Source organism: Notothenia rossii (assembly GCF_949606895.1).
Source record: "Notothenia rossii genome assembly, chromosome: 6".
Taxonomy (NCBI): Eukaryota; Metazoa; Chordata; class Actinopteri; order Perciformes; family Nototheniidae; genus Notothenia; species Notothenia rossii.
Genome location: NC_136909.1, coordinates 24,230,206 through 24,256,491, shown reverse-complemented (window position 1 = coordinate 24,256,491; position 26,286 = coordinate 24,230,206). Strand labels below are relative to the sequence as shown.

At 40.7% G+C, this 26,286-nt stretch overlaps 1 protein-coding gene across 7 annotated transcripts; it reads left to right on the top strand.

Moving 5' to 3' along the window:
* Nucleotides 1-1,535: 1,535 nt before the first annotated feature.
* Nucleotides 1,536-25,892, top strand: nsd3 (nuclear receptor binding SET domain protein 3). Of its 7 annotated transcripts, none has more exons than XM_079688882.1 (26): nucleotides 1,536-1,861; nucleotides 4,358-5,220; nucleotides 5,943-6,197; nucleotides 6,320-6,482; nucleotides 6,568-6,722; nucleotides 7,249-7,944; nucleotides 8,026-8,191; nucleotides 8,283-8,383; nucleotides 8,760-8,805; nucleotides 8,908-9,038; nucleotides 9,951-10,076; nucleotides 10,163-10,289; nucleotides 10,370-10,570; nucleotides 11,916-12,095; nucleotides 12,229-12,291; nucleotides 13,259-13,405; nucleotides 15,569-15,725; nucleotides 16,606-16,808; nucleotides 16,919-17,031; nucleotides 17,120-17,266; nucleotides 17,375-17,497; nucleotides 19,069-19,185; nucleotides 19,280-19,421; nucleotides 20,127-20,233; nucleotides 20,318-20,522; nucleotides 21,282-25,892. In XM_079688882.1, the coding sequence occupies exons 2-26, from the start codon at nucleotides 4,402-4,404 to the stop codon at nucleotides 21,545-21,547; spliced, it is 4,956 nt and encodes a 1,651-aa protein (XP_079545008.1). In that variant the 5' UTR covers nucleotides 1,536-1,861; nucleotides 4,358-4,401; the 3' UTR covers nucleotides 21,548-25,892. The 7 variants fall into 7 exon arrangements, with proteins under 7 accessions (XP_079545008.1, XP_079545009.1, XP_079545011.1 ...); XM_079688883.1 differs by having other exon boundaries at nucleotides 1,537-1,861; nucleotides 12,247-12,291; XM_079688885.1 differs by having other exon boundaries at nucleotides 1,538-1,861; nucleotides 13,382-13,405.
* Nucleotides 25,893-26,286: the final 394 nt, after the last annotated feature.

Sequence of the window (26,286 nt, the reverse complement as noted above, 5' to 3'; positions counted from 1 at the left end):
GTACACAATTTACCTCTGACATGTGGAGTAAGAGTACAGCAAAAAATGTAAATAATACAGTAAAGACAAGTCCATCAAAAGTGTAATTTAAGTACAGTACTTGAGTAAATTTGGCTCCTTGCCACCACTGTTTTTGTTGAACTATTTTATCTATAGTCTGTACCAATATTGAACATTAATAATTGGAGTTGAGGGTTATCTGTATCAAATATTCTCCATTCTCTACTCTGTTCAGTGCTGGAGATATGGAAAATGAATGCTACTTATGTTGTACTTTTTACATGTGTAAGCATTTATCATACTGTATATAATATATATATATATATATATATATATATATATATATAATATATATTTTGTGTTTAAAGTTTATATTCTGTATAACATAACTACAAGACAATATATACACTTTTTTGTTTAGAAAAAGCCATTCAGAATCATTTTTCATTTTGCATTCAGATAGTAGCAGATAGTAGGCCTACCTAGTTTTAGTAGTTGTTCAGTATTATTTTTTCTGCAACACATTAGGTAACAGTTTTTTCAAAGGGATTGCTGGATTTTTGTGTTGTGGTCACTGGCCACTTACAATAGAAATACAAGAAATACAATATGTCACCTGCAGTGTATGTTTTGACCAGACATCCTCTGGTTTACTAATGCTTTTGTTACAAGAAAAATTTGCTGATCAAATTTGATTCGAAGCCAATATCTCTTTTACCTTTTGTATTTGTGTTCATCAAGCCAAATATCAGGATCAATTGTCACGTTCTCTATCTAGGTAAGTCCACAGACACTGGGCTAACACAGTTAGTCTAAACTAAATAGTTAAAGATTGTGTTGTAGCGGCTCTGTATATAACAAAGTAAATAAACTTTGTCATAAACAAAAGTATAACAAATAAAGATCAACGGTTGTATTTTTGTACTTTGTACGTTTTTAAAGTGTTGTATTTTTGTTTTAAAAGCCAGAAAAATTGTCCAAAAAGCCATGTGTTGCCCACAAATGAAGACTGTGGATCAACAAATGTGGAACCAGGAATACGAGTCAGAGTGAGACGTCTTTAATGTGGCCCTCCTCTCAGCTACTGATCAGGCGAGGAGGCGTATAAAAGCCAATCAGAGACGCTGGTGCAAACGTAACCTCTGCATCGCGTTTTGTGATCAGGGTGCAATAAAATAATCAAAACTATTATTGGTGCACTTCTGTTTGACACCTTTTATTCTTAAATAATATGACACTATTGAAATTAAAACGTTCAAACAGTTTCTTTTTTAATTTGTTTATTATGTTTACATTGCCTTCCTTCCGACATGACACATGACATCCCTGTTTAATATCATTGTAGGTTTGACAAGTATGAAACATTTTAACATATTTTTCCTTTGAAAGTAGCTGCCATCACAAGTGAACTACACATCCCGGAGTGCTACTCGTAACCCCTCCGTTCCGTGAGATTTTGGCGCTGAGCTGCAGTAGGGACCGACCACCAGGCCTGGACTAAAAAATGAAAGCAGTGTGATTTTGTTAAACCAAAGGAAGAGGGAGCTAGAGATGATCATTAATATCATAACATTTAGAAGAAGACTGCACAGTGGAGGGGGAGAGAATTAAACATATCTACGTGAAGCAGTGTCTCTACTAAATGCTCCTACATTGAGGAAGAAGAGCCAGGCTTTGGGATTGGGCAGCGACCAGATAGCGTAACAACCCCTCCTCCTCTCTGTAGAGAATTGCGTTAAAACGAAAACGAAAAGGCCTGCGCTTTATCTAAATTACAGGCTTTTTTCCCTTTTACTCCATATATATTAAACGAGGACCCGTTGCTGGCTGGTGTATGTGTTTAGAATGGGACTCGCTGAAGGTATTGATATTTCTTTTTAAATTATATTATTCTCCTGCATCCCTCGACTCGGCATCAAAATCTGTGCTGCTCATTTGCTCTCCTCTTTAGCGACATGTTTGCCATATTGTGGTTGTCCCCCCACACTCTCTTGCAATGATTTTGAGGGTCGCAGGTATATTATTTTCAGGCACATTTATCTCCAAACCGACAGTTATGGAGGTATAATCACGCCAGACAATATGATTTAAAGGGGCAAAGGCAGCCATATTGGCAATGGAGCGTTAGCTTAGCCACCATTAGCTTCTCCTTTCATCTTCTTCCATGTGTTTAGAACATTAATGGATAACAAATAACGAATGGGGACGGTTAGTCGTGTGTGCACAATGACAACAGGTCGTGTCCCCCGGTTTCGTGTTTTTTTTCTCTCGGTTAAAATGGTCCACATCTTTTTGTTAACACAATCCCTTAGCTTTTGATGGCAGGTAGCTTCAGGCTAACATCGCAGAAAGCTATAAGATCATTCAGTGAAACATGTTTTGTCTGCGCAGTCTTTTTGAAGCAGGTATGGTTACCACTTCACACATGAACCCTAAAATAATAACACAAGTCGTTATAGACAGCTAGTGACTGTTAGTTGACACCTTTTTATGGGTGTTTACATCACCGTTATCCACCTTTGCCACCGCTGGGCTGAGTGGTCACACATTAAAGCACAATCAGTGGATTAATTCATTCAGTCTGCAAGCTCCAAACGTTTTAACCTGATTACAAAAGCCATAATATGTTAAGAGTGTCCAGTGTAGATATTGTTGTAAGATATTGAAGCAGGCACTGGTAGCTGCTCTTTGTTTTGTTTGGGATAGCAGGCCACCATGTATTTGTGTTGATTACATAAAAACACTCATAAAGGTTAATTAATTAGCTTGGAACAGATTCACTTCACAGGTGATTGGTTATTGGCTATAGAAGAGGAACATGTCTTTATCGTTAATACGAGCTGCTTGGAATTTGTTTTGTATTTTGTTGATGGCCTAAGTTTAACATGATTGATTGTGATTCTCATATGAGGGATTTGTCCACTTTTTAGAAAGAGATTACATTCACCCTTTATTTAACCAGGTAAAGTGATTGAGTTTTAAAGCTTTTTTTAAAAGGCTAAGAAAGCAGTCTAAACAGTTTTACAACAATAAACACAAACAAGACCAAGAGACAAAACAACTTTCTCACACTACAAATGAGTAAGCACATCCAATCCAGTAACAAAAAACAGTTTTAATGCATAAAAGGTATAACTTCTAATGTGAATTCAGTGAAAAATTCAAGTTCAAGCAATGATCAACATTGCTAATTTCTCAATCATTAACATTTTGGCCTTTGTATATTCGGCTCTGATAGTTTCAGTTCTTCTGTACATTTTCCAGGAAGATGTGGCACTGTATATAAAGGCTTGTTTGCCTAGTTTTGTTCTTACCTTGGTGACCAAAACCACGTGTTGTCTACTAACATTCAGACACCCCTGAGAGTTTCTTTGGGCTCCTACTTTAGATAAATAGTTAGAGCTCTGAAATGGTAAAACTTTCAAAAGTCCCCAGTCCCCTGGATGCCACACATGCATATTTGGTCGTAAATAAGTACCATGTTATAGTGTTACATTATTTGGAAAAGTTTGGCTCCTATCAGATTATGTAACAGTTTAGATTCAGACAGGAAATATTAATAATGTCACGCAGCAAAGGTCCTTGGCTGGAAGCAAACCGGGGATGTTGCATGTATTTGTTGTGCACACACATTTTTTAAACACTGGGCCTGCAGTTTCATCTTATATCAAGGCACTGTCTTAGTTTTATATTCTCCCTTTTTATTTATCTGATCATACTATGCCTAAATGACACATTCCGAAATACATTTATGTTTAATTTAAGTACCTAAAACCCACTGACCCAGAGCAAATCAGGGTCAGCCGTAGGATCCCTGTCCATACAGAGTGCAGAGAGCAGATTTGATGTAGTAATGTCAAGCTGGTGCTTAATGTTATACATTAGGGTTTAGGGAAATCCTTTGAAAGTTTATCAAAATGAAAGGAAAAATTAAAACCTTGTAAGTTAATAAAAATAGGGTTCTTGATTTTATAAATATTGTGCAATAATAGAAATGTAAGTTGCTTAGCTCTTCAATTAGTAAAATAGTCTCTCTTGCTATCTCTCACCTTGCACATTATATTGTTTTGATGTGTTACAGAAGGCAAGGGAGCACACAGTCTGCCGTCACTGTAACACACCAGCAGCCTCTCTTTTTAATTGTTGCGTGTGAGCTTCTGTTCAGCCTGCTAGTTCTCATTATAAAAACTCTCAGTGTCACAAACGGTAACCTTGATCAGTGTCTCAAACGATGCCTTGCTGGGTTCTTGAAAGTAATGTGTGGGTGTGGGAACCCTGTGGTAAACAGTAATGATTTAATGATAGTCTACCTTTGTCCGGTTTGCTTCACACCTGTGTGATTTCTATCTGTCAACAGGTCCAGTCAAAGAAAAAGACAGTTAAGGATGCAGGAGCCCAACAATGGATTTCTCCTTCTCTTTCATGCAAGGGATCATGGGAAATACAATTCAGCAACCCCCTCAGCTCATTGACTCCGCCAACATCAGACAGGAAGGCACCTGCGACACCGGCAGTGATCCAGGCGAGGATGGTGGTCCCTCCTACGATGCTGCCCTCGATGCAGAGTTCTCCTACCCGCCGTCCGCCTCGGAGGACATGTCGCAGGTCTCCAACGGCTACCCCCCCGGTCTGGGCATGTACGAGCCGCAGTCCAAGTTCTCCATGTACTCGCAGTTCCCCAACGGCTCGGCTAATGGCTACGGGGCCATACGGAGCTACGCAGACCACGGTCTCCTGCCGGGGGAGGGGACGGTCCTGAGAGGCCCAGGTCTTCAGGAACGACCTTTGTCTCCTGTGTCCCCCCCTCTGCCCACACATCACCCACACCTCCATCATCACCACCACCACCATACCCCTCATCTCCAGCACCACGCGCACCTCTTTCACTCGAACCCGCCTCTTTTACAGAACCACCCCCACCCACAGAGTCCCCCGCCGCCCCCTCTGCCCTCCCAGCACCACATGCCCCATACGCCTCACATCATGACCCACACTCTCCCACCTCCTCCCCCATTAATCCTGCCTTCCTCCAGTCCGCCCCCCTCCCTTGTGGACAGTACCCCTTCTTGTCAGCCCTCCCTCACCTTGTCCAACACTCCTGGGGGCGTGCTGAAGAAGACCAGCTCTCCAGAGATCAAGCTGAAGATCATTAAGACGTATCAGAATGGGAAAGAGCTGTTTGAGTCTGCGCTGTGTGGAGACCTGCTGCAAGAGCTGCAGGTAATGTGTGCACCTCACAGCTCGAATCATCAAAGGTCTCACAACTAACCGCGATCAACATCATGAGCAAAAGCATGACATTTAGAGCATAAACCCTCAAATAAGTAGAGAGAATAAGCTCTGCTATCCTTCTGCGGAGCCTATTGAGCATTTTTGCATTTTATGTTTTGTAGCATATATAATAACCCGTTTCATAGATAACTTCTTACAAGATACGTTAATTTATCAATCTGAAATTGCAATACAATTCCCAAACCTTGGACAGATGGACAATTTGTGCTAAAAGTACCTAGTATTTCAATTATTAAACAAATACTTTGTCATCTTCTCAAGTCCGAGGTAAATATTAAAATGTCTCTCTTTGTCAAAATAGTTATTTACTAAAATATATTAAGCTTACTCTTGTACAATAAAATGCACACATTTTAGAGGCTGGCACCAGCTTCATAGATTATTTATTTCAGCTCATTCAAACAACAGTAACCACAGAAGAATAATTTCACATAATAAATACAATTATAATCTGGCTCAATGAAATTCAAATGTAATTGTTACAGTGTTTGTTTTTTGGTTTACTTTTAATTCTCTTAAGAACTGGATATCGGAGGTGGTTTTGATTTCAGAAGACAGATGGATCCAGCTTTGAGTTAGCGTTTATGTAGAAAAACAAAAATGTACTTGATTTCTTACTACTGTTTTTGTTTCTTCTACCTTCACTTCAGAATGAGTCTCAGAAGAGCGAGGCCACTCAGATGCAGCGCAGACATGAGAGGAAGAAGGAGAAGAGGAAAAAGAGTGCGCGGCTGCAGCTGCTGGTCCAGGATCAGGAACAGAACCTGGAACAGAGCCAAGCACAGTCAGGTCCCACAGAGCAGACGGAGGACATCCACATGGAGCCCCCGCCCACAGAAACACCCCCAGCCCAGACACAGAAGCCTCAGAAGACCGTCATCAAAACTGAACCAAAGATGCCCAAGGCAAGAGCATGACTGTTTGCTCTCCACAGCAGTGTGAATGCTTTGAACACCAATTACTGTAGATTGTAGAATATTTGAGGCATTTTAAAGCACATCACTGACTTGTTCATGTTTCTCTTTAGGTTCCGAAGGTCCATCATCCATCAGTGATCCAAGAGACGGGCTTCTGTAAGGAGTTTGTGATCGGAGATCTGGTGTGGTCCAAGGTGGGCACCTACCCTTGGTGGCCCTGCATGATCTCCTCTGACCCGCAGATGAAGGTCCACACCCGTATCAACACCAGAGGTACAGACCGGTTTTTCTTTCACAAGTGTTTGAATGCGTGAGGACAAAAGCCACAGCCTGTTTCCCTCGCTCTGTTTGTGTGCAGGTCACAGAGAGTATCACGTCCAGTTCTTTGGCAGTGTCGCTGAGCGAGCATGGATCCATGAGAAGAGGATAGTCCTGTACCAGGGGAAGAAACAGTATGAAGACCTTCAGGCTGACACTCTGCGAAAAGCCACAAATCCTGTAGAGAAACACAAAGTACTAGCAGCTCTTTATCGTTTTTGTATTACAGTCACAGAAAACCCTATTTACTGTATAATTGAATTGAATAATTCACTTTTATTTATATTACACCATCAAAATGATTATAATTAATATATTCATCGAACAGCAATTTTGTTGTACAACAATTTGAAGATCCCTTTTCCGAACCACCATTTCCATTCCTATGAGTCGCCGCCACCACTTGCATGTTTTAGATCATAAGGTTAATGAAATGAAGCAATTCAATTCTTCACATTTAATACAAAAGTGCCAAGTAAATAATGGCACTGTTTCAGAATTATCCCACGTATGTTTGTAGAATGTTAACACATTAATTATTCAAGCATATTTGGTTGAGGAAAATATTGTTAATAAGGCCATCATGTTTAAATTAAAAGAATAAAACGCATCCAGAAATGCATACACATAATGTAAAATATAGGTTTCTGTACAGCGGTATGAGATGTGAAAAAATAGTAGTTTTAACAATGTTGTTTCTTCTTGATGTTTCCTTCTCCAGCTTCTGAAGCCCATCCCTCAGCGGGAGCGTTCTCAGTGGGAGGTGGGTGTGGGCCACGCCGAGGATGCCCTCCTGATGTCGCGGCAGGAGCGAACTGACAACTACACCTTCATCTATGTTGACCCAGACCCTCATGAAGGCACGTCCAGCAGGAAACCCACCTACAGAGCTGAGAAACGAAACCGGCGCTCCAGCGGTTCAATCAGTAAGAAGGAAGAGGGAGCGGTAAAGTCACCAGAAAGAGAGCAGCCGACTCGACGGCTGCTGCCACGCAGACAGTGTAGTGTTTCAAACACAGAAGACCACACAAAATCCCCGGCCTCAAATGAGGAGAAGAACCAGAGGGACGACCAGCGTAAGAGCAGCTCCCCGAAACAGAACGATGAGCGGCAGGAGTCGCCGCCACCAGTGAGGGCCTGGAAAACAGCCGCTGCCAGGAAGCTGCTGCCTCTCTCCATCACCATGAAGAGGCTGAACGTGGAGATCACAAAGTGCGATTGGCCTCTCCTGCAGAAAAAAGCAGCTCCATCTCCCAAAAAAGAGCAAGTCGTCGTCGTCGAAGAAGAAGAAGAAGAAGAGGAGGAAGAGGAGGAAGAAGAAGAAGAAGAGGAAGAGGAAGAAGAAGAAGAAGAAGAGAAGGAGGAGATAGTGGAGGGAGAGGCCCGGCAGCCTGACCTGGGTTACTGCTCACCGGAGGTTGGTGTTTGTCATGCAGATAGGAACATTTCATCCTGAGTTGTCCTGTAAGCAAATGAATCATTTTGATGCATTCAACAGGACAGCAGAGCTAAACCTGAGCCCAGTCCGGAGGAGGAGGAAGAAGGGGACGAAGGGGAGGAGGAGGGGGAGGAGGAGAGGAGAGAATCCCCCGCCAGTCGGAGGAGTGAGGAGGGAGGAACGCAGCAGACCTCCTCTCCTGGATCACACCACAGCAGTCCACATGGTGGGTAAAACACAGACGTGCAGTGTGTGTGTTTTCTTGCACTTTGTAAAGTCAGTAACAGATACAGCTCAATACCTTCATGGATTCTCAGGTTCTCAGGAGCGGAAGCTGCAGCGGCGGTCGGTCAGAAGCAGGTCCGAGTCGGAGAGATCCAACGATCCCGTCCCCAAGAAGAAAACCAAAAAAGAGCAGGTAAAGGTTCTCCGCAGATGACCTAGTGTTCAGACTAAAAACAGCTCTCCATTATAAAAACACAAGGGGATGTGGCTATTAGTTATGGTACATTTTTCCTAAGCAATATATTTTATTATGTTAATGCTCATTTCTGTTTTGAATAAAATGATTTGAATGTACATTCACAGATATATAATAAACAGATTATATTGAAGATATAGGATTTTGAGATTGAAACACTATTAAATATTTTAAAATAGAAAATCGGAACATGACTCAGATAAGTCAAACTGATTTATACCTTTTTTAAAGAGTTTATTTTCTATATAGAATCATTTGTTTTTTTACAATACTGTTGAGTCAGCACCACACTAACCTGCACTTCTTGTCTCAGGCTGAGATGGCTCCTGAGGCGACACTGAGGACAGGTTCACAGAAAGGTAAGGAATCCTTCCTTCATGCTTCCTGCATAACCTCTGTGGTTGGAACTCTTTTTACTTTAGAAAACCTTTTTTTATTGCTCATCTTTATGAATTTCTTAGGAGCCAGTGAGATCTCAGACGCCTGCAAACCTCTGAAAAAGCGAAGCAGAGCGTCGACAGATGTGGAGATGACTTCTTCTCAGTACAGAGACACGTCTGACTCTGACTCCAGAGGCCTCAACGACCCACAGGTAGGCCTAGAAATCAAGAAGACAATACTGTCTTTCAATTGATCATTTGTGCATTTTCATTAATGTAACTTTTTTATAGTCATCACAACCAAGCAGACCCGGCGCCGTGGGAGGGCCAGGCATTTATTATTTTAATTATAAACTGTGAACTTTAATGCTACGATGTATGTGATGTCAGATAGTAATATAAGAGTAATAAATGAAAAACAGTTATGAAATACTATATGACAGTAAAACAAGAATACTGTTTATAAGGGAGTGATTTGTAAAATATCCATAAAGAAAAAGAACATCTGTTTACAGTTCTGTTTCATCTGGGTGTTGAGAGATGTATCCATAGATCTCTTAATGTTGCTCTCAAAGTGCACCAGATTGATGCTTTTAACTTCAATGTTTTAAAAAGATCTTCAAGGGGGAGCATGCCCCCGGACCCCCCTAGAGGAGGTTAGGTCCACCCCCAACTTAAAAAATAATAGCACTTTACCCCTGCTTACACCTATATGCCGTGAGCTGATTATCGAGCCTTCATTGTAACAGTCGCGGGTACACTGTGTGTGCGCGTGTGGGGATTGTTGCAGTAGAACATTCCACGGTACCTTAATGGGAAACCCTACATTATATTACATTACATGTTACTTGTTAGACGCTTTTATCCAAAGTGACTTACATACTCAATACTGTGGGCAATCCCCACAGGAGCAATTTGGGGTGAAGTGTCTTGCCCTGGGACACAACGACATGCTGACTGCAGAGGGGTTTGAACCTGTGACTTTTTCAAATGAAAAAATTGGTGTTCCCCGCTATTAAAAAGTGAATATTTTCTGGTTTACTTACTATTCTGTACTATAGGTAGGAAAAAGGACAGTTAAAAACATTGGCATGGCCTCTGATTGCTGTTTTCACACCTTTCAGGGTTTATTTGGGAAAAGTCTTGACAGTCCAGCAGCAGCCGATGCAGACGCCTCAGACACTCAGTCTGTGGACTCCGGCTTGTCCCGCCAGGACAGCAGCACCGGCAAGAGAGACACCGTCTGCCAGGTCAGCACGTCATTCATCTGGTGTTCTCTCTAAAATCCTACAGGTGTTCAGTTATAGAATTCATCTTTTTTTCCGTGTGTGTGTAGATCTGCGAGGTGTACGGAGAGGGTTTGGTGGTGTGTGAAGGGGACTGTGGCCGACAGTTTCACCTGGACTGTCTCGGTCTGACGTCCCTACCTGAAGGCAGGTTCACCTGCTTGGAATGCAGAAATGGTGAGCGAACAGAATAATATTCACTGTGTCAGATCTGCTGTGTTTTGCTCCGTGCTAACACCCTCTCACTCTTTTTCTAGGCAATCATTCTTGTTTTAGCTGTAAAGCGGCGGGCCAGGAGGTGACGCGCTGCTCCGTGTCTGGCTGTGGTTGTTATTACCACGAGGATTGTGTGCGTAAACTCCCGGGCACCACCATCAGCTCGGAAGGGGGCTTCTGCTGCCCTCAGCACAGCTGCTCTACCTGCTGCTTGGAGAGAGATCTCCAGCGGGCGAGTAAAGGTAAACAATGTCTGATTTCCTGTTTGAGTCTGCAGTGGAGTGTAAAGAAAATGACTAACAAATCGACATTTCCCATTACACGTTAGGCCACTTAGCTGATGTTTTTTAATAAAAGCAATAGGAAAAAAGCTAAAATAATGAGTGCAATGGTCAAGGCTTTACTTCCCTTTTATATGTGAGGGAGAAGTGCAAAATAAATAAATTGTGAAAGAGATGATTTTGAGAAAGACGTGACATAAAAGGGCTACTAAGTCCTGCACTGCATGTCCTGCAGAATATTTGGTGACAGTCCTGCTACAAACATCCGGTAAACATAAATTGCTCCATTTAGTTTGAGGCGAGAGGCATCTGGAGACTGAGGACAATTTGAGAAAAAAAGTAATTGATGTGTTCCTTGAAATGACTTTAGATTATTGCTCCTTGTCTTGCTGGTAATGTTTGAAAAAGGGAAGTGATGCACTTTGTTTGCAACAGAGTTCCGGTATATTATGGCTTAAAACAACCCTAAAACGGGGAGATGCCGAAATGTTACTAGAGAAATAAATGTGTCACACTCTGACACCATCAACTAAATGCTTTACTTTTGGCACAAGGCAGCGTTGATGTTGTTATACTGACTGAACTATTACTTGAACTAACTACCTACGGATAATATATATGCGTATTTGCATCGTGATAAAGATAAACTAACTTGTAATTCAATCATTCAGAATATATCTAACCAAACTGTTTGGCCTTGTGACCCCTTATAAAATATATATGTTTATGTGTTGCCCCTTGTCCCATTTTAGATGTGAGTTACACTAAAGAGGTTAGTGTCAGTGTTTAGGCCTACAAACGTGTCAAATATTTCACACACAAATACTTGAGGTAAAAGAGTCCAATGATAAATATGTATCTAGTGTTATCTTCTGTTGGGCCCCATTGGTCATCTCCCACCCCTTATAGATTTATCTTGTGACCTTTAGGACCCCTCGATAGGGAACCATTGTGCAAAACAATGTCACAATGTTGACCCATGTTATTCATTTTTAATGTGGAATGAAGCAAGGAGATAACAAAACTATATTTAAACCACTTGAATGTCTTGGGCAACAAAAAAGTATAACCTTTTCTTCTGGTTTCCTTAGATAACAGCTTGAAAAATAAAGAATCAGTCCTCCATTATTAAAACTCTGCAGTGACAGGATTGAATCTCTTCACAGATCTGTGCGTGCTGCACAGTTTCACAGCTACGTGACTAATGTGACGCAGGGACAGGGTCAAAAATAACTTTCCACTTGTCGTGTGCAGACTCGGAGACAAGAAGCTGAACAAATGTCCCCGTCCTCTGCCTCCTTTCCAGGTCGTCTGATGCGCTGTATCCGCTGTCCGGTGGCCTATCACACGGGAGACGGCTGCGTGGCGGCAGGCAGCGTCGCCCTCACCCATCACATCATGATCTGCAGCAGCCACGGCAGCACCAAGAAGAACGGCCTCCTTTCGTCCCCTATCAACGTGGGCTGGTGCTTCCTGTGTGCCAGAGGTAAGCTCTCACTACCTCACACACTAACGGTGTTGCTCTCCTAGCAGTGGCCCTTAACAGACGAAGTTAACAAATGTTGAAGTTCTGAAATCGATAGTTTTTAGGTGTGGTTTGATGATGTACTTATCCATAGTGAGTGTATTACCTACAGTAGATGACCAGTTTCTGGAAGCAGACAGAAGTTACGGCACAAAAGGTAATCACCGTTCTGCTTTGAAAGCGGGCTGCAGCAAAACATATTTTAGAGATTTATAGAAAGGCGTTCAAATAACTAAAGCCGTTATCTATTCCGTCTTTCAAGCCACCAGACACCATTTACAAAAACCTTTTTTTTACCTCACAGAAAAACAAAAAAGTAAAATCTACCATTGTGTTAATCGGTTAGATTGTTTGTGTTACACCAAGGTCACCGATAACACAAACTAACTAACGGATCGAGGTAGAACAGCAACTCCTGTGGCCTTTAAGGTCAAATGACTGTTTACGTCAATGGAGTCTGGTGTCTTCAGAGAGAGAATAACTTGGGGTCAGCGGACTGTCATCTACTGCAGACTGACTATACATAAGCACATCATGAACCCAACTTCAACAACATCTAAATGATCCTTTTAATCTCACCACTCTCTTCTTGCTTGCACTTCACATTGGAGCAACAACAGGACCTGATCAACCTTAATGTTGTTATTTCAACCTTTTTGATGGAATTTCACCTTCTTTTCTTATAAAATCAGATCTATCTTTTTAGTATGACATGTTGGCATAGTTGTTTATGAACAACAGAGAAATTAAATGTAACATTTGTTTTCCATCACAATACTAATACTATGAATGAGCCAGGCTTAACACTGCACTCAATTGAAAGCTGTCCCTTTAGTCCTTGATGGTGATGAGGATTTCCATTTCTTTTTTTTAAATGACTTTCGACCAAAATAGAGGTGATGTTTTGCCTGTGGGACAATACGTTGAGTGCACTGTTTGGCCTCTTTGTGTCAGGACAGACTTTGTTTTACTTGTTTCTTCTGTGTGTGTGTTTGTGTGTGTGTGTGTGTGTGTGTGTGTGTGTATGACTGTGAGTGTTTGTTCTTTCTCTTTTTGTGTGGATTTTGGGTAATTTGGAGTTTGACTGCGGCTCACCCCCGTCTCTTCCTGTGTGTCTTGTGTAGGGCTGTTAGTGCAAGACCTTACTGACACCATATTAAGTTCATATGCCTATAAGTCCCACTACCTTCTGACTGAGTCAAATCGTGCTGAGTTGAAATTACCTATGATTCCCTCTCCTTCGTCAGCTACCAAAAAGAATGTTGGGAAAGGTAACTGAACAGTTTTTCTCTTCCTCCTTTTCCCCCTGGTCTGTGTTTGTGTTGTGCCTGCTCCCCTTTGTGTACGCATCATTCATTTCAAAGCCTTGAGGTGCCAAGAGAATTAACTGGTAAATATGCAGTTAATTGAATGAGGTGGCGCAAAGTAACCTCAGCCAAGTTCCCTAACACATTAACAGATAACAGTGGGCATCATGCAAGAACACTTTTATATTCCTCCTCAAAACCTCTCATTTCAGGACACACCAAAATAGGAATTGTTAATGTCATTAGTAATTCTTTTAATGTTATTAACAACTGAGTTTTATCAACTCACCAAAACCTCTACGTTCCTTTCATTGATTTTCTTGAAAAACTAATGTGAAAACTCATTAAATGTATGCAATCTTGCAAAGGAAGTTTGTGTATTCTAGGCCTCGTGATTTCGCCCCCCTAAAAACCACATTAATAGAGAGATGTGTTTTAAAAATACATTATATATATTTAAATAAAATTATATATATATATATGTATTTTTTCTTATTAAATTCCCCAAGAGGGATTATTTTAATTTCCATGAAATTATGGGAAATAGAACAGTATTGGTATGCAGATATATACATTTTCTTTTTTATTACTACGTGGTTAGATGAGGTGATGTTGCCAGTTTAAAAAAAAATTGAAAATAATTGTAATAATATCGTAAAATATAAATAGACCATTTTATTTATTCACCGATAGATATATTTAGTTGATTTCAAAGTCATATTAAAACTCCACGTTCATTTAGATTAAGAATATGTTATTGTTATCATGATTTTAAAGGTCGGATAAGTCATTATTTCCTCTTGGGGAGAAAGATCGACTATCAGAGCATGACTTTACAACACACTGTGAATTTCGTTCGTACGCTAGAAGGAAACCTGTGAATGCAATAAGTTCTCTAACATGACTTGAACGTGCCGCTGAAGAACAAATCTGTTCCGTATATGTGGTTCTTGCACGAGGCCCATTGTGAGATTTGTTTATGCTTTGCATTAACAGTCAATCTGGGTTTGTATATCTCTTCAATTAACAAGATAAATCAAAAGTCCTTTTAAGTCTTCAATGGGGACAATGTCTCTGCTGGGAATATATGATTGGCTGTCAAACCTCCAGCACTTAAACTACACGAATGAAGGATGCTGGAAGCTCTGGATTAGCTCAGTTAGCTCTGCCTGCGGTTGGTGAGCTTCTCGCTGCTGGGGGTGCACTGCTCTGCTTCAGCACTCTGGGCTTGTTTTTGATTTGAAAGCCTCACATCTTTCTATGCTGACTGCAATAAGTTTTATTTTTGACTGAAATATTCAGATGAAATGAAATGTTGCTCACCTCATTTCTTTAAGCTTTGACCGGCCTTTGATGGAATATTATCTCAATCGGGACTAGATTTGATTTCAATTATTAAAGATGAGTGCAATAGTTAAATGAACACCTTTTTTAAAACTTGTGAAAATATAATAAATTAAAAATATTAAAAAAACATGATTCCATGCAAGCTGGTCTGTGCAGGATGTGATGTGTGTCATGGGGAAAGTTTGCTTTACTGGCAGGACTGCATGCCTGCTTTCTGCCAATAATTCTGTTGTTTGAGTTTAACCCTGATTCATGTTAACTTGCTGGCTGATTTGACTCCTGTGCTGATGCATGTATTTCCCATAGACTGCTCTTGGTACAGTACTCTGAATCTGATTTCCAGACATGCTGTAATTGTTGCAATGAAAGGTGTAACGGACTGAGACTCCTTGCAGGGTTCAGTCTTTACCATGGAGCACAGCTCTCTTAGGAGCCTCCACTCAAGCAGGCTCCTAAAGCCTGGCCTTGTTTTCAGAAAATCACCCAGATGCTAAGATTGTAGCTTTAGGTAAAACACTTTTCCCTACAAGGGCACTATTTTAACACGAGATGTTGGAGAACCATTACCTTTTCAGCTTCTTTACTTTTAGTAGGCCTGTCTGCAAATTAGATTCAGAGTTTGTCCAGGTTTAAAGGTGCATCACCTAATCATACACTCCTCCTCTCTTTGCATACCCATTTCCCACCATGCATGCATATACACACACACACATACACTCAAAACACACATTTACACACACACATTCACGCACATACACGTTTACATCCATACAAATGTAGGAGGCAAGTTGCTGTGCTGCGACACATGCCCGGCTTCCTTCCACCCGGAGTGTCTGGAGATGGAGACGCCGGAGGGGGCGTGGTCCTGCAGTGATTGCAGGGCGGGGAAGAAGCCTCACTACAAACAGATTGTCTGGGTCAAACTGGGCAACTACAGGTACGCAGGAGCACTGGGGACGGACTGCTGAGGGTGGTGAAAGTGTCAGTTTATGGTACAGTGAAATGTAAAGGATAAGTTGGTGAAATGCTATATTTTACTTCTATTCAAATGAAAGTACAAAATAACAATCACAGATGTTTTCTTTAGCAACAAATGTGCTTTGGTGTGAGAACCATGAACAGTATAGGGACAGATTAGCTAGTTACAGCATTTAAAAATATGTACGCATATGTAACATCCATTCAGGGTATCCACATAACAATTATATATTTGATATAATATAGAACGTATGGTATTATCAATCATTGCTTTATTTTAAAAAAAAGTTTTCATATCAGTATTGCCTTCACATTATTTTGGTTTATTTGTTATTGTTTTTTTAAACATTAATTTTCTTTATATTTATTATCAATTACTATCTCTACGTGTATAGAATATCTACCCAAATACACTCAATCAAAAATAACGTACTAATTGCCATGTATTTGATGTTATAGATGAAAGGAAAAAAATAAGGAAATACTGTGTTGGTGTTTTCCTGTCGCACACTACATGTTCAGCTCTGCTCAATAGTTAGATTATTCTCTGCTGGCATGGTATTACATTGCAATGAGGTAATGGGACACAAATAATGCATGTGCCAAAAAAACACATTTTTACCAGCCATGAGTGTAGATCTTATAGGTCAGAGATCTGTGACTTTGCAGGAGCTAGTGAAAGTTTTTTGTTTTTGTAAGTTCTTAAGTTTCATTAGGTTTTTTAAAAGTGTAATGCTTACGTCAGGCTATAATAACTTTTAAATGGGCTTGTATGATTCGTTTTTTTTTACCACACTTAGACACTAGTCTTACTTTTCACTGCCTCATTTTCCTTGCAGGTGGTGGCCCGCGGAGATTTGCAACCCTCGCCTGGTGCCATCAAACATTCAGAGCCTGCGTCACGATGTTGGAGACTTCCCCGTCTTCTTCTTTGGCTCCCACGACTACTACTGGATCAACCAGGGCCGCGTCTTCCCCTACGTGGAGAATGACAAGAACTTTGTCACGGGTCAGATCAACATCAACAAAACCTTCAAGAAAGGTAATTTCTTCCTCAGTGTTTTTGTTCTTTATGACAAATCAGTTGTGAGTGCATATTTCTAAAGATGCAGGGAGGATGAGTCTCTTAGATGTTGTCGCTGTGTGTTTTAGCTCTGGAAGAAGCTGCCCGGCGGTTCCAGGAGCTAAAGGCCCAGAGGGAGAGCAAGGAGGCTCTAGAGCAGGAACGCAACTCTCGCAAACCTCCCCCCTACAAACTCATCAAGGTATCCCACTTTGAAGAGAGACAAAAAAAGTTATTTTGAATTCATCTTCAGTGTCGTAACTGATTCTACCGTTGATTTCTTGCATCAGTCCAACAAACCAGTGGGGAAAGTGCAGGTGCACGTAGCTGATTTGTCAGAAATCCAACGATGCAACTGCAGACCGACAGACGAGCATCCGTGCAGCCTCCACTCTCAGTGTCTCAACCGCATGCTGCAGTACGAGTGTCATCCACAGGTCTGTGTGCATACTCGTTTTACAGTTCTTGAACAATATAACCAGCCATGAGTAATTGCACCTCAACTTCTTACCTTTTCTTCATGTTGTTGTTGTTGTTGTTGCTAGGTGTGTCCTGCAGGTGAGAGCTGTGAGAACCAGTGTTTCTCCAAGCGGCTGTACGCAGAGACGGAGGTGATACAGACGGACGGCCGCGGGTGGGGCCTCAGCACCAACCAGGCTCTCAGGAAGGTCGGTGTTGAGCTCAATCATTTCACCAAAAACAGCATCAACTTGTCCTGTAACAGCGTGACTATCAAGCTCTGAGGCCTGTACTACGAAGCCGGATTTTCGCTTAGCGAGTCAACTTCAGGGAAAACTCTGGGTTTCTCTTCTTACCGGGCTTGATCTCCATGGTAACTTATGCTCCGGAGCAGGTTAGGTTGCAGGCTAAGAGATCAACTCTGTGAAAGCACTGCCTGCTGACCAATCAGAGCTCAGTGTGCTGAGTTTAAAGCGATCAAGTCACATTACAGGAGAAAGGAAATACAGAAAAACTGCCATTGCAGGAAAGACGGCCGGCAAAAATCAACTGACTGTGTGAACATGAAAATTAATAGAATATCACCTCCCATGTTCAGAGCAATCTGGCTATTATAACTGGCTATTATAACATTAGCGTTAAGAAAACTTACTTAAATATCTGCCACAAGTTAACATAAGTAACCGGCTCAAAGTAGCATTACGTACAGTCCGCAGCACTGTGAGTGCAGACGTCAATATTCCCCATTAATATCATATCACATCATAATGTATCATATTTCCTTATCTGAGTCAGCTGAGCCGTATCTGGCCATGCAACACTCACAGTGTCACATACTGTATGCAGAAGTATTATTTTAAGCACCACATTAAGTTGACGAAACACTTGAGTCAAATGTAATTAAAGTCAGATCCACTCATGTCTTGGACAGCAGTGATATCATAAACCTGTTAATGTACGCATTCAAACACTTTTTCTTTTACCAGCTGTATTCACCTTGCAGGTGCAACTATGTGGCTTTTATCCTGGATAAAGTATTTAAGTCATGGATGTTTAAAGTTTAACTTCTTCATATATCTAATATTATAGTTTACTTTTCATTCAGGAAGTATGACGCTGCGCTGTCAGTATGCTTCTCCATGTTTGTGATTGGTCAAATGTTGCTAGCCCCGCCCCTTTCATGTGAACGCGCACTCAGCCGGACAGAGAAACCCTGGCTTGAGTTACCAAGTTGATAATCAGCGCCGTAGGACCGCTTAGCGAGAGCGCGTTTGTTTTGGGTTAGGTAAGCCAGCTAACTCAAACATACACAGGGTATGTTGAACTGGATTCGTAGTACAGGCCTCTGGTCTCAACCATTTTCCTATCATTCAGATAAACAAAGCAAAAATGTAAGTCAAATTGTATTTTGAAATCGAGTTAGACTATCTGTTCCTTCTCGTGAAGTGAAAGACATTTTTTATGTTGTTTCTTTCCGTTAACTGTCGGGAACTAAGTATTTTTTTGTACGTTTTTGTGTTTCTCTTATTTTCCTACAATACTGTTATGAATAAGAAATATGAAGGACAGACCATCTATTTCTATGTATTAATTTCTTTTGAGAAAGGGTAATATAAGATTATTTTCTTCTCCCTGCTACTTTTCGGGTATGGTGTGTTTATAGAGACATGTTCTGTAAGTAATTGTTATGCATTGAGTTGTGCATACCATGAACGGAACAAATAAAATGAAATGAATTAAGGGTATCTGTATAAAATATGACTTTTGTTGTTTCCTCCAGGGTGACTTTGTCACAGAGTATGTAGGAGAGGTGATTGACTCAGAGGAGTGCCAGCAGCGAATCAAACGCGCCCATGAAAATCACGTGGCCGACTTTTACATGCTCACCCTCACCAAGGTAACATCAATGACACTGATCAACATTGTTCAGAGGATAGACCTTCAGAAGCATTTCTAAACCCCCAGTCTTTATGTTCAATCTGTCCTTGTAGGACCGTGTGATCGATGCTGGCCCGAAAGGGAACCCGGCTCGGTTTATGAACCACAGCTGCAGTCCAAACTGTGAGACACAGAAGTGGACGGTAAACGGAGACGTTCGCATAGGACTCTTCACCCTCTGTGACATCGAGGCCCGTAGGTTCCCATAGAAACACACATGTATTCTGTTACATTCATACATTTACATTCAAACTTATAGAAAAACATTTTTCAAATTCTTTTAGGTTAAGCTTTAGTTTTCAGAGTGTGTTTGATATGTTTAGTATTTCAGTAGTTTAGTTTGTTTTTGTTAGAGACAGGTATAATGGTACATGTACAAGTACATGGCTACATATATATTAAGAACATGGCTTCAAGAAGTTTGTAGAAATGGCCTTATAGTTGAAATGGTTTGATTTGGGTAACAACTACCACACTCAGTAAAACTCAGTAAACTCCCCATGGTAATCATGATCACTATCAGACCGCTGTGTTTTATCTGAAATATCTAAATCATGTTTGCACTTTGTGCACCAGGAGAAGCGCTATATAAAAAAGATTTTTCATTATGTTCTTATAATTTAGTTCTACAAGACAAATTGCATGTGAAAAACAAAAGGGGTTAACTGGGAAGCAATTGAATATCAAGTCAAATTCAAAGTTATAAGGCTTTTTTTTTTCTTTTTTTAAATCTCCTTGTTTTGGTATACAGCTTAAAAACCTAAGCTGAAATTAATGTATGTAAAAAAGTGTTTTCCGGTTAGTTTTTTCTTGAAGAATGGGGTTATTTAGTTTCCACAGTGTGTGTTTATGATCCTGATGATCCATCTGTTGTGAATCTTGTCTCTGGTACTCCTGCAGAAACAGAGCTGACGTTCAACTACAACCTGCACTGTGTGGGCAACAGGAGGTCGTCCTGTCACTGCGGCTCAGAAAACTGCTCGGGGTTCCTCGGGGTGCAGCCAACGGTGAGTGCAGTGACCTCTCGTCAGGAATCCAGTTCTTCCTGTGTTTGATATCATTTAATAATGTATCTATAATGTTTCTTCCAGAGTGCTGTGGTGATGGAGAAAGAGGAGAAGGCCAGGAATGCCAAGCTGAAGCCGAAGAAGCGGAGGCTGCGTCCGGAGAGCAAACACTGCCACGAATACTTCTGCTTCTGCTGCGGAGAGGGAGGCGAGCTGGTGATGTGTGACAGGAAGGAGTGTCCCAAAGCATACCATCTGCACTGTCTCAACCTCAACAAGCCTCCTTACGGTAATGACACAATTACCTTTTGTGTGTGTTGAACATTGAAATGTTTATGCGCACAATGTTAAAGTCTTGCAGATTTTTTTCCTGTTTATTTCAACCGAATTCAGTCAGTTCTCCTCTCCCCCTGTTCTTGCGATGCCTTTTTGTAAGTCACTAGCAAGAATCCTTCTATCTAAAGGCCTGAAGAGGTAAATGTAAACAGTCATTTACTATTAAGAATGTGGTAAAACGTTTTTTTCTCACCACCCCAGAGGTTTCTGAGAGACCTTTTGTAGACAGACCAGGTTGGTAAAGACGGACTTGTCAGATTAATTCGTCCAAATTACAAAATAACATTTCATCAGCTTTTAGTACCCAATAAAAAAGTTGACGGCGAGCGCTGTCGATTATCCAGAGGAATATTTTTAAAGAAAGAGCTTTTTCTTTTTTAATTGAGTGTAAGTTTTTTAACGGTTTGACCACCACAACACAATTCCTTTTACCTTCATTAAAATTATAGAAAAAAAGTGAATGAAATCCATTTTTTAGAGAGAGCTAGCACATAATTAAAAATAAACTACAAACACAGCATGTCCTTGTCCTCAGTTACAATTCTGTTCTCCTTGTTCCTACTTCTACTTCTGGGTCTCAAATCTGCATTTGATCAATCCCCCACTCCAAATGCAAAACCAAAGTTGTGCCTTTGCTTCTTGAGCCCTCGTTTATTTGGGGGGCATCTACCGACAGGTTTGTCCTCATAATGATCTCCATGTGTGTCTGCAGGACGTTGGGAATGTCCGTGGCACGACTGTAGTGTGTGCGGCGCCCCGGCATCGTCTCTGTGTGACTTCTGCCCTCGCTCGTTCTGCCGGGAGCACGAGGAGGGGGCGCTCACCTCCTCCTCCCTCGAAGGACGTCCCTGTTGCTCCAGTCACAACCCCGCCAGTCCCCTGGGCTCCAACTCCAGTCTGACCCTCCCCCGCCGCTCCGCCCTGAGCCCCGTCAGCGTCAAGGAGGAGCCGGAGGAGGGCGAGCCGGCTTCAGAGTGACACCTCAGCCCCCTCAATACCTCATCCCCCTGAAAAGTGCGCTCCTGGGCTCTGATCCCCCTCTGTCCCGAAGCAGTGACCAAAGGGATACAGTGATTTTTTTTTGACCAGTGCGATGGGTGAGTCGATGAACAGCTCCACGCCGTCAGTGGCAGGCAGAGCGATTGGAGAGGACCATCATGATGCGCCCGTTCCCCTCCTCCCTAGCCAGAAAACACCTCTCACACTCTCTACAGCTCGCCTCCGCCCATCAGAGGGCCACCACCTCATTACGTGTTACAGCTGTTGAAATAGAAAATGTTATCACATCGTCAAATACGGCACTTTGCAGAAACTCAAAGAGCTCTGTGGAGGGAGGGGTGGAGAGAGGAGGGGTAGGGAGGAAGAGGAGGAGTGTGAAGCTGCTCCTTGTTCACCTACTGTAAGCCGTGATCGGCGTCTCCCACAAACCTCCCCCTCCCCCCACCCCTCCCCCACAGCCGATCATCACTCCAGACGTCATCGTATTAATCTCTTCTTCTTCTTCTTCCTGGAGGAAAAAAAAGGGGGAAATGACAGATTTTGTGCAATTCTTTTCAAATACACTACATTCCAACCTTCTTTAGACATGGTTTCAATATACTAATGGATATAGATGAATATAAGTATATACAGTATCTATGTTTGTTAATGTTTACAGACAGATTCTCTCACTTCATCTCGGTGAGTGGTTGTATTATGTTTGTTTGTTTAGGTGTTAAACATTACGCAGACCTCCTTGTGAAAATAGTCCTATTAAGGTGAAATATAATGGTGTATAGTGTAATGGTATGACATTACAGAAGTACTTGTGATTTTCATATTGCCAGTCTCACTCGCCATTGTGTACATAATTGGCTCATAATATTGTAAAGTACATAAAGATCAGGAGGGACGGAGCCTCGCCTCTGGTTGTTCCTGGAAGAAGGAAACGCTTTTTTAAAACAACTAGACAAATCCTTTTTATTTTGTTTTTTCGATAAAGTTCAGTCCCCTCATTTCCTCCGAGCAGTTATTTGTATTGTAGATGGAGGGGCTCAGCTTGTGATCACTGGTGCTGTCTAAGTATTGTTATCAGCCTTAAGCTTGGTTCTGGCTGTAGAAAGTGCTGCCCAGAGTGCAGTCCATTTCAGTAACGTCGTGTACTGTGACCGCTTAGATGCTTATTTTTTTTGTTTCTGTTTTTTATTTTGCCAAACCTTTCTGAAAAAGCACTTTTACACAGCTTGTCGCTACACAATTTAGCTAGGTCATACATATACAGAAATGTATATCAAAAGAACATAAGACAAGTGTTTCAAAATGGATACCTCTTCTTCTTGTAGTAACGTCGGAATTAAAACTGTGTTGTAACTTTTTTTCCTCTCGGTCAGAAACGTTGTGAGTTGCTGGAAAGGGTTTTTTGAAGTCTTTGAGCAGAGTGGCCTAAATGATGCTGCTTTCTTTTGGCACAAGTAGGAAAGATTGCCAGCAGAAACTGCTTTGGACAGAAATCGACGGTGTCCGTGAGAGGCACTTTTGCATTTTCCACCTGGAAAACATCCTAAAGGCTGGCTGTTATCTAGAGACGTAATGGTATGACAACAGTCTGGTCCAGTACGATGTACAAATACAAACTTCTGTACAGTGTTTCTAAATCTCTCATCTGTCAAATCAAAATGTTTTGTATTTATTGCACCACATTTTATACCAGTTTCATTTTCAATCACCAGTGCAGTACTTTGTCTCGCTCTCGACCACGGTGTAAGTGAAATAGACTATTTAAAAAAACCATGGGGAGTTTTACATTATATATCTGTGTTTGATCATTGCATATGTTCTCTGTTATTTTACATTTGGTGTAATGATTCCACACTTTGGTAACAGCCGCTGCTCATCGCCCTGTACCGCGACTCACTGTAATTAGTGTTAAAAGCAGTGTGAAGCAGTTAAATATGGGAATGTCAAGTTTCAGTTCAGTTTGTGTGTTCTTTAAAGCCTGGACTTAAGGAACGGTAAACTTGATCACAGCCTTTTGCTTGTGATTCTGTTTGTTGTATGTTCTGCCCTTAATACTCTTTATTTCCTCTTAAGCCTCCCGACGAGCCACAGGGAGAAACTGTGCCAATTTATCTAAAACATTTCAGTTCATTCAGGGTCTTCTCGAGTGCAGGGAGTTTATTCACTCAGTCTCCAGTTTATTTGGCACACGGAGGTTAAAATAATAGTCTTACACAACTGTCAATGCAATAAATCTACCTTCATGCACATTATAATGTTCAGTTTGGGTTAAAAGCCAGTTTATAAAGGTGTTGATTAAACTGAATGATCCTTTTGGAAGATGTCGTTTGTCCTAATGTTGAGTTTTTACTCACTGGTGTTTGTAATAGGTCTTCTACTCTCATTTATACAAACCTAAACGAAACACAAAATGAAATGACTCTTCTGTGTATAATGCAATACGGTTTAACAGCACCACATCATTCAAAATGATCCCTTTATCTATTCAACATCTCGTAAAAGGTTTTTAACAACAACGGAACATTATAACCTTTATGAAGCTGGGGTTTATTGCATTGACCGTTGTATTCGACTGCATTAGTTTTATCTCTGTGTGCCTAATCGTGTGAGTGCCAATTGTGAGGAAAAAAGCCGAAGGAAAGGGTGAATAGGGAGCCATTGAATGCAGAACAATGAGACAATTATAAGCATGATTTATGCTAGAAATATGATACATATTTAATCCTACACAGTGAAGATCAAACACTTAAGTACCATTTAGCAAGACACATTTGAGTTTAGAAGGACTTTAATATGCTAATTATATGCAAATAATTAATTACATATAGGCACTCATCTTGGGGAAAAAGCACATAAAAAAGCTCAAACTTCCTTCCTGCATCTTCAATGCCTTTAAATGACAATGTGTTACATTTATATTCAAATTCTCTCTCGCTTCTGCATTCAACCGCTGCTTTTCTTTTGTCTTCCTGTTATTATTTACCCTTTTTAGGAAGCCTTTTTTTTGTCAATTTCTGAGAAAGAGATTAAACTTGCTTATTACTTGCTGGTCCTAAATGTGAGAGGGATGCATTTTGGTTTAGGAAATGGTCCAAATGTTCAGTATCAGGTTGGTGCGTCATTAGGCTCAGTTAATTTAATAACTCAAATCGGTCTGTGTGTCTAAACTTGAATATCCTTTTTATTTATTGATGCATTTTATTTTTCTGTTTTATATTCAGAACGCAGGCATCCTTGACTTTTGTGTTTGTGTCTTCAGAGAAAATGTCTGACTGATAAGTTGTGATTATATAACTGGTCTTAAAGCCCTTTTTATTTTCAAAGTGACAGTTCAGCTGATGGCATGCTTCAAACATCAGACACTGGTTTAATCCACTTCAGTTGGAACATCTTTAAATGCCTGATTTGAATAACTAATGTTTGGTTTTTCTGTTCCTTTATTTGTTTGTTACCATGTTGCACAGCGCAACAGCCTTTCTTTGTTTGCACCTGCAGATCGCACGATCATAATTACTTTGTGCCAGTTTGTCTCTTCTGCCCTCTGAGCTGACGCAGGAGTGTTACCTTTGCTCCACTTAAGTGTCCCAGCGCGCATCGTTTCCTTCTCTTAAAATAATCTCTGAAGTTTTGTTGGTTTATCGTCATAGTAGTGCCCACATTAGTTTTTTAAAGAGATAGCATGTTTGTCTGATTTATGTGGCCCCTTAATACGCCTAAAAGGATTTTTCTAAGTGTCCAGGATTGATATTATTTTTTTATATACACTTACATTTAAGATGCCCCCCACTTATGTATGTCAAAGGCTATGTTTCAGTTCACTGTGACGTCTTTTGTTTTTTTGTGCAATGTTGCAGACTTTCTCTTTTAATTGACATGCTGTCGAAGGAGAAAATAGTGTTTGAATAAATAATAAAATCACTTTCATAAGCACTCATCTCTTTTTTACTTGTAGTAAAATTACTTACGGTAACTCTAACTGGGGTCATATCTATCTCTCTTGGTGTTGCTTCAATACAAATGTGGATGAACACAAAATACCATGTTGATTACTGTTCGACCTGTGTTACTGCATACTGCATATTGTTGAAGAACTTGTAAATAGTTTGCATTGAACTTGCATAGAATCATGTTACTGTGGCGTGCTCTTTTTGCCTGTACAATTCTGCTTCTAAATGTGTGTGACTGTTGAGACGACACTCTTTTTGTACATGACTGTCTTTTTATTTGAGAATATTGATTCTGTCCTTTTTCATTCTAAAGTTGAGTTTGAAGAGTTCAGACATGCCTGAAGTTTGACTTTAATAAAGCTGTACTCTGTCTCAGTGAACACTCACTTTATGGGATTTATTTCAACTACTTTAAAATATAACTTAATTGTGATGAAAAGAAAACAAGATAAATCGAGATAATGTTGCCTTCATGTTTAGTGGAAAAAAACAATTCAACATCATTATGTGTGTAAATGGTAAGGGATTTACCTTAATAGAGTATTACCTAAGCTAAAAGTGCATAATTCATTAATTTATACTGTGAAGTTACAGCACATTCACAAATGCGTGATAATCAGAATAAAGTAACTTCAAACAGCATCACTTTGTGAACCCATAGGAAGGAACGCTTCATTTATTAAAATGGTATTGTTTCTGCAGTGCTGAGTGTAACGTGACGTGGCTTTTGCCTCCAAAGGTCAAGTTGGATATTTTCCTACATGACCATTTCCG

Bases quoted from the DNA above. Each gene is read 5' to 3' on its own strand.
- nsd3 (XM_079688882.1), top strand. From the start codon at position 4,402: ATGGATTTCTCCTTCTCTTTCATGCAAGGGATCATGGGAAATACAATT. The intron at 12,292-13,258 runs GTAATCACCGTT...TGTCTTGTGTAG, and splicing joins CAGAAGTTACGGCACAAAAG to GGCTGTTAGTGCAAGACCTT. The intron at 16,809-16,918 runs GTAATTTCTTCC...TGTGTGTTTTAG, and splicing joins CAACAAAACCTTCAAGAAAG to CTCTGGAAGAAGCTGCCCGG.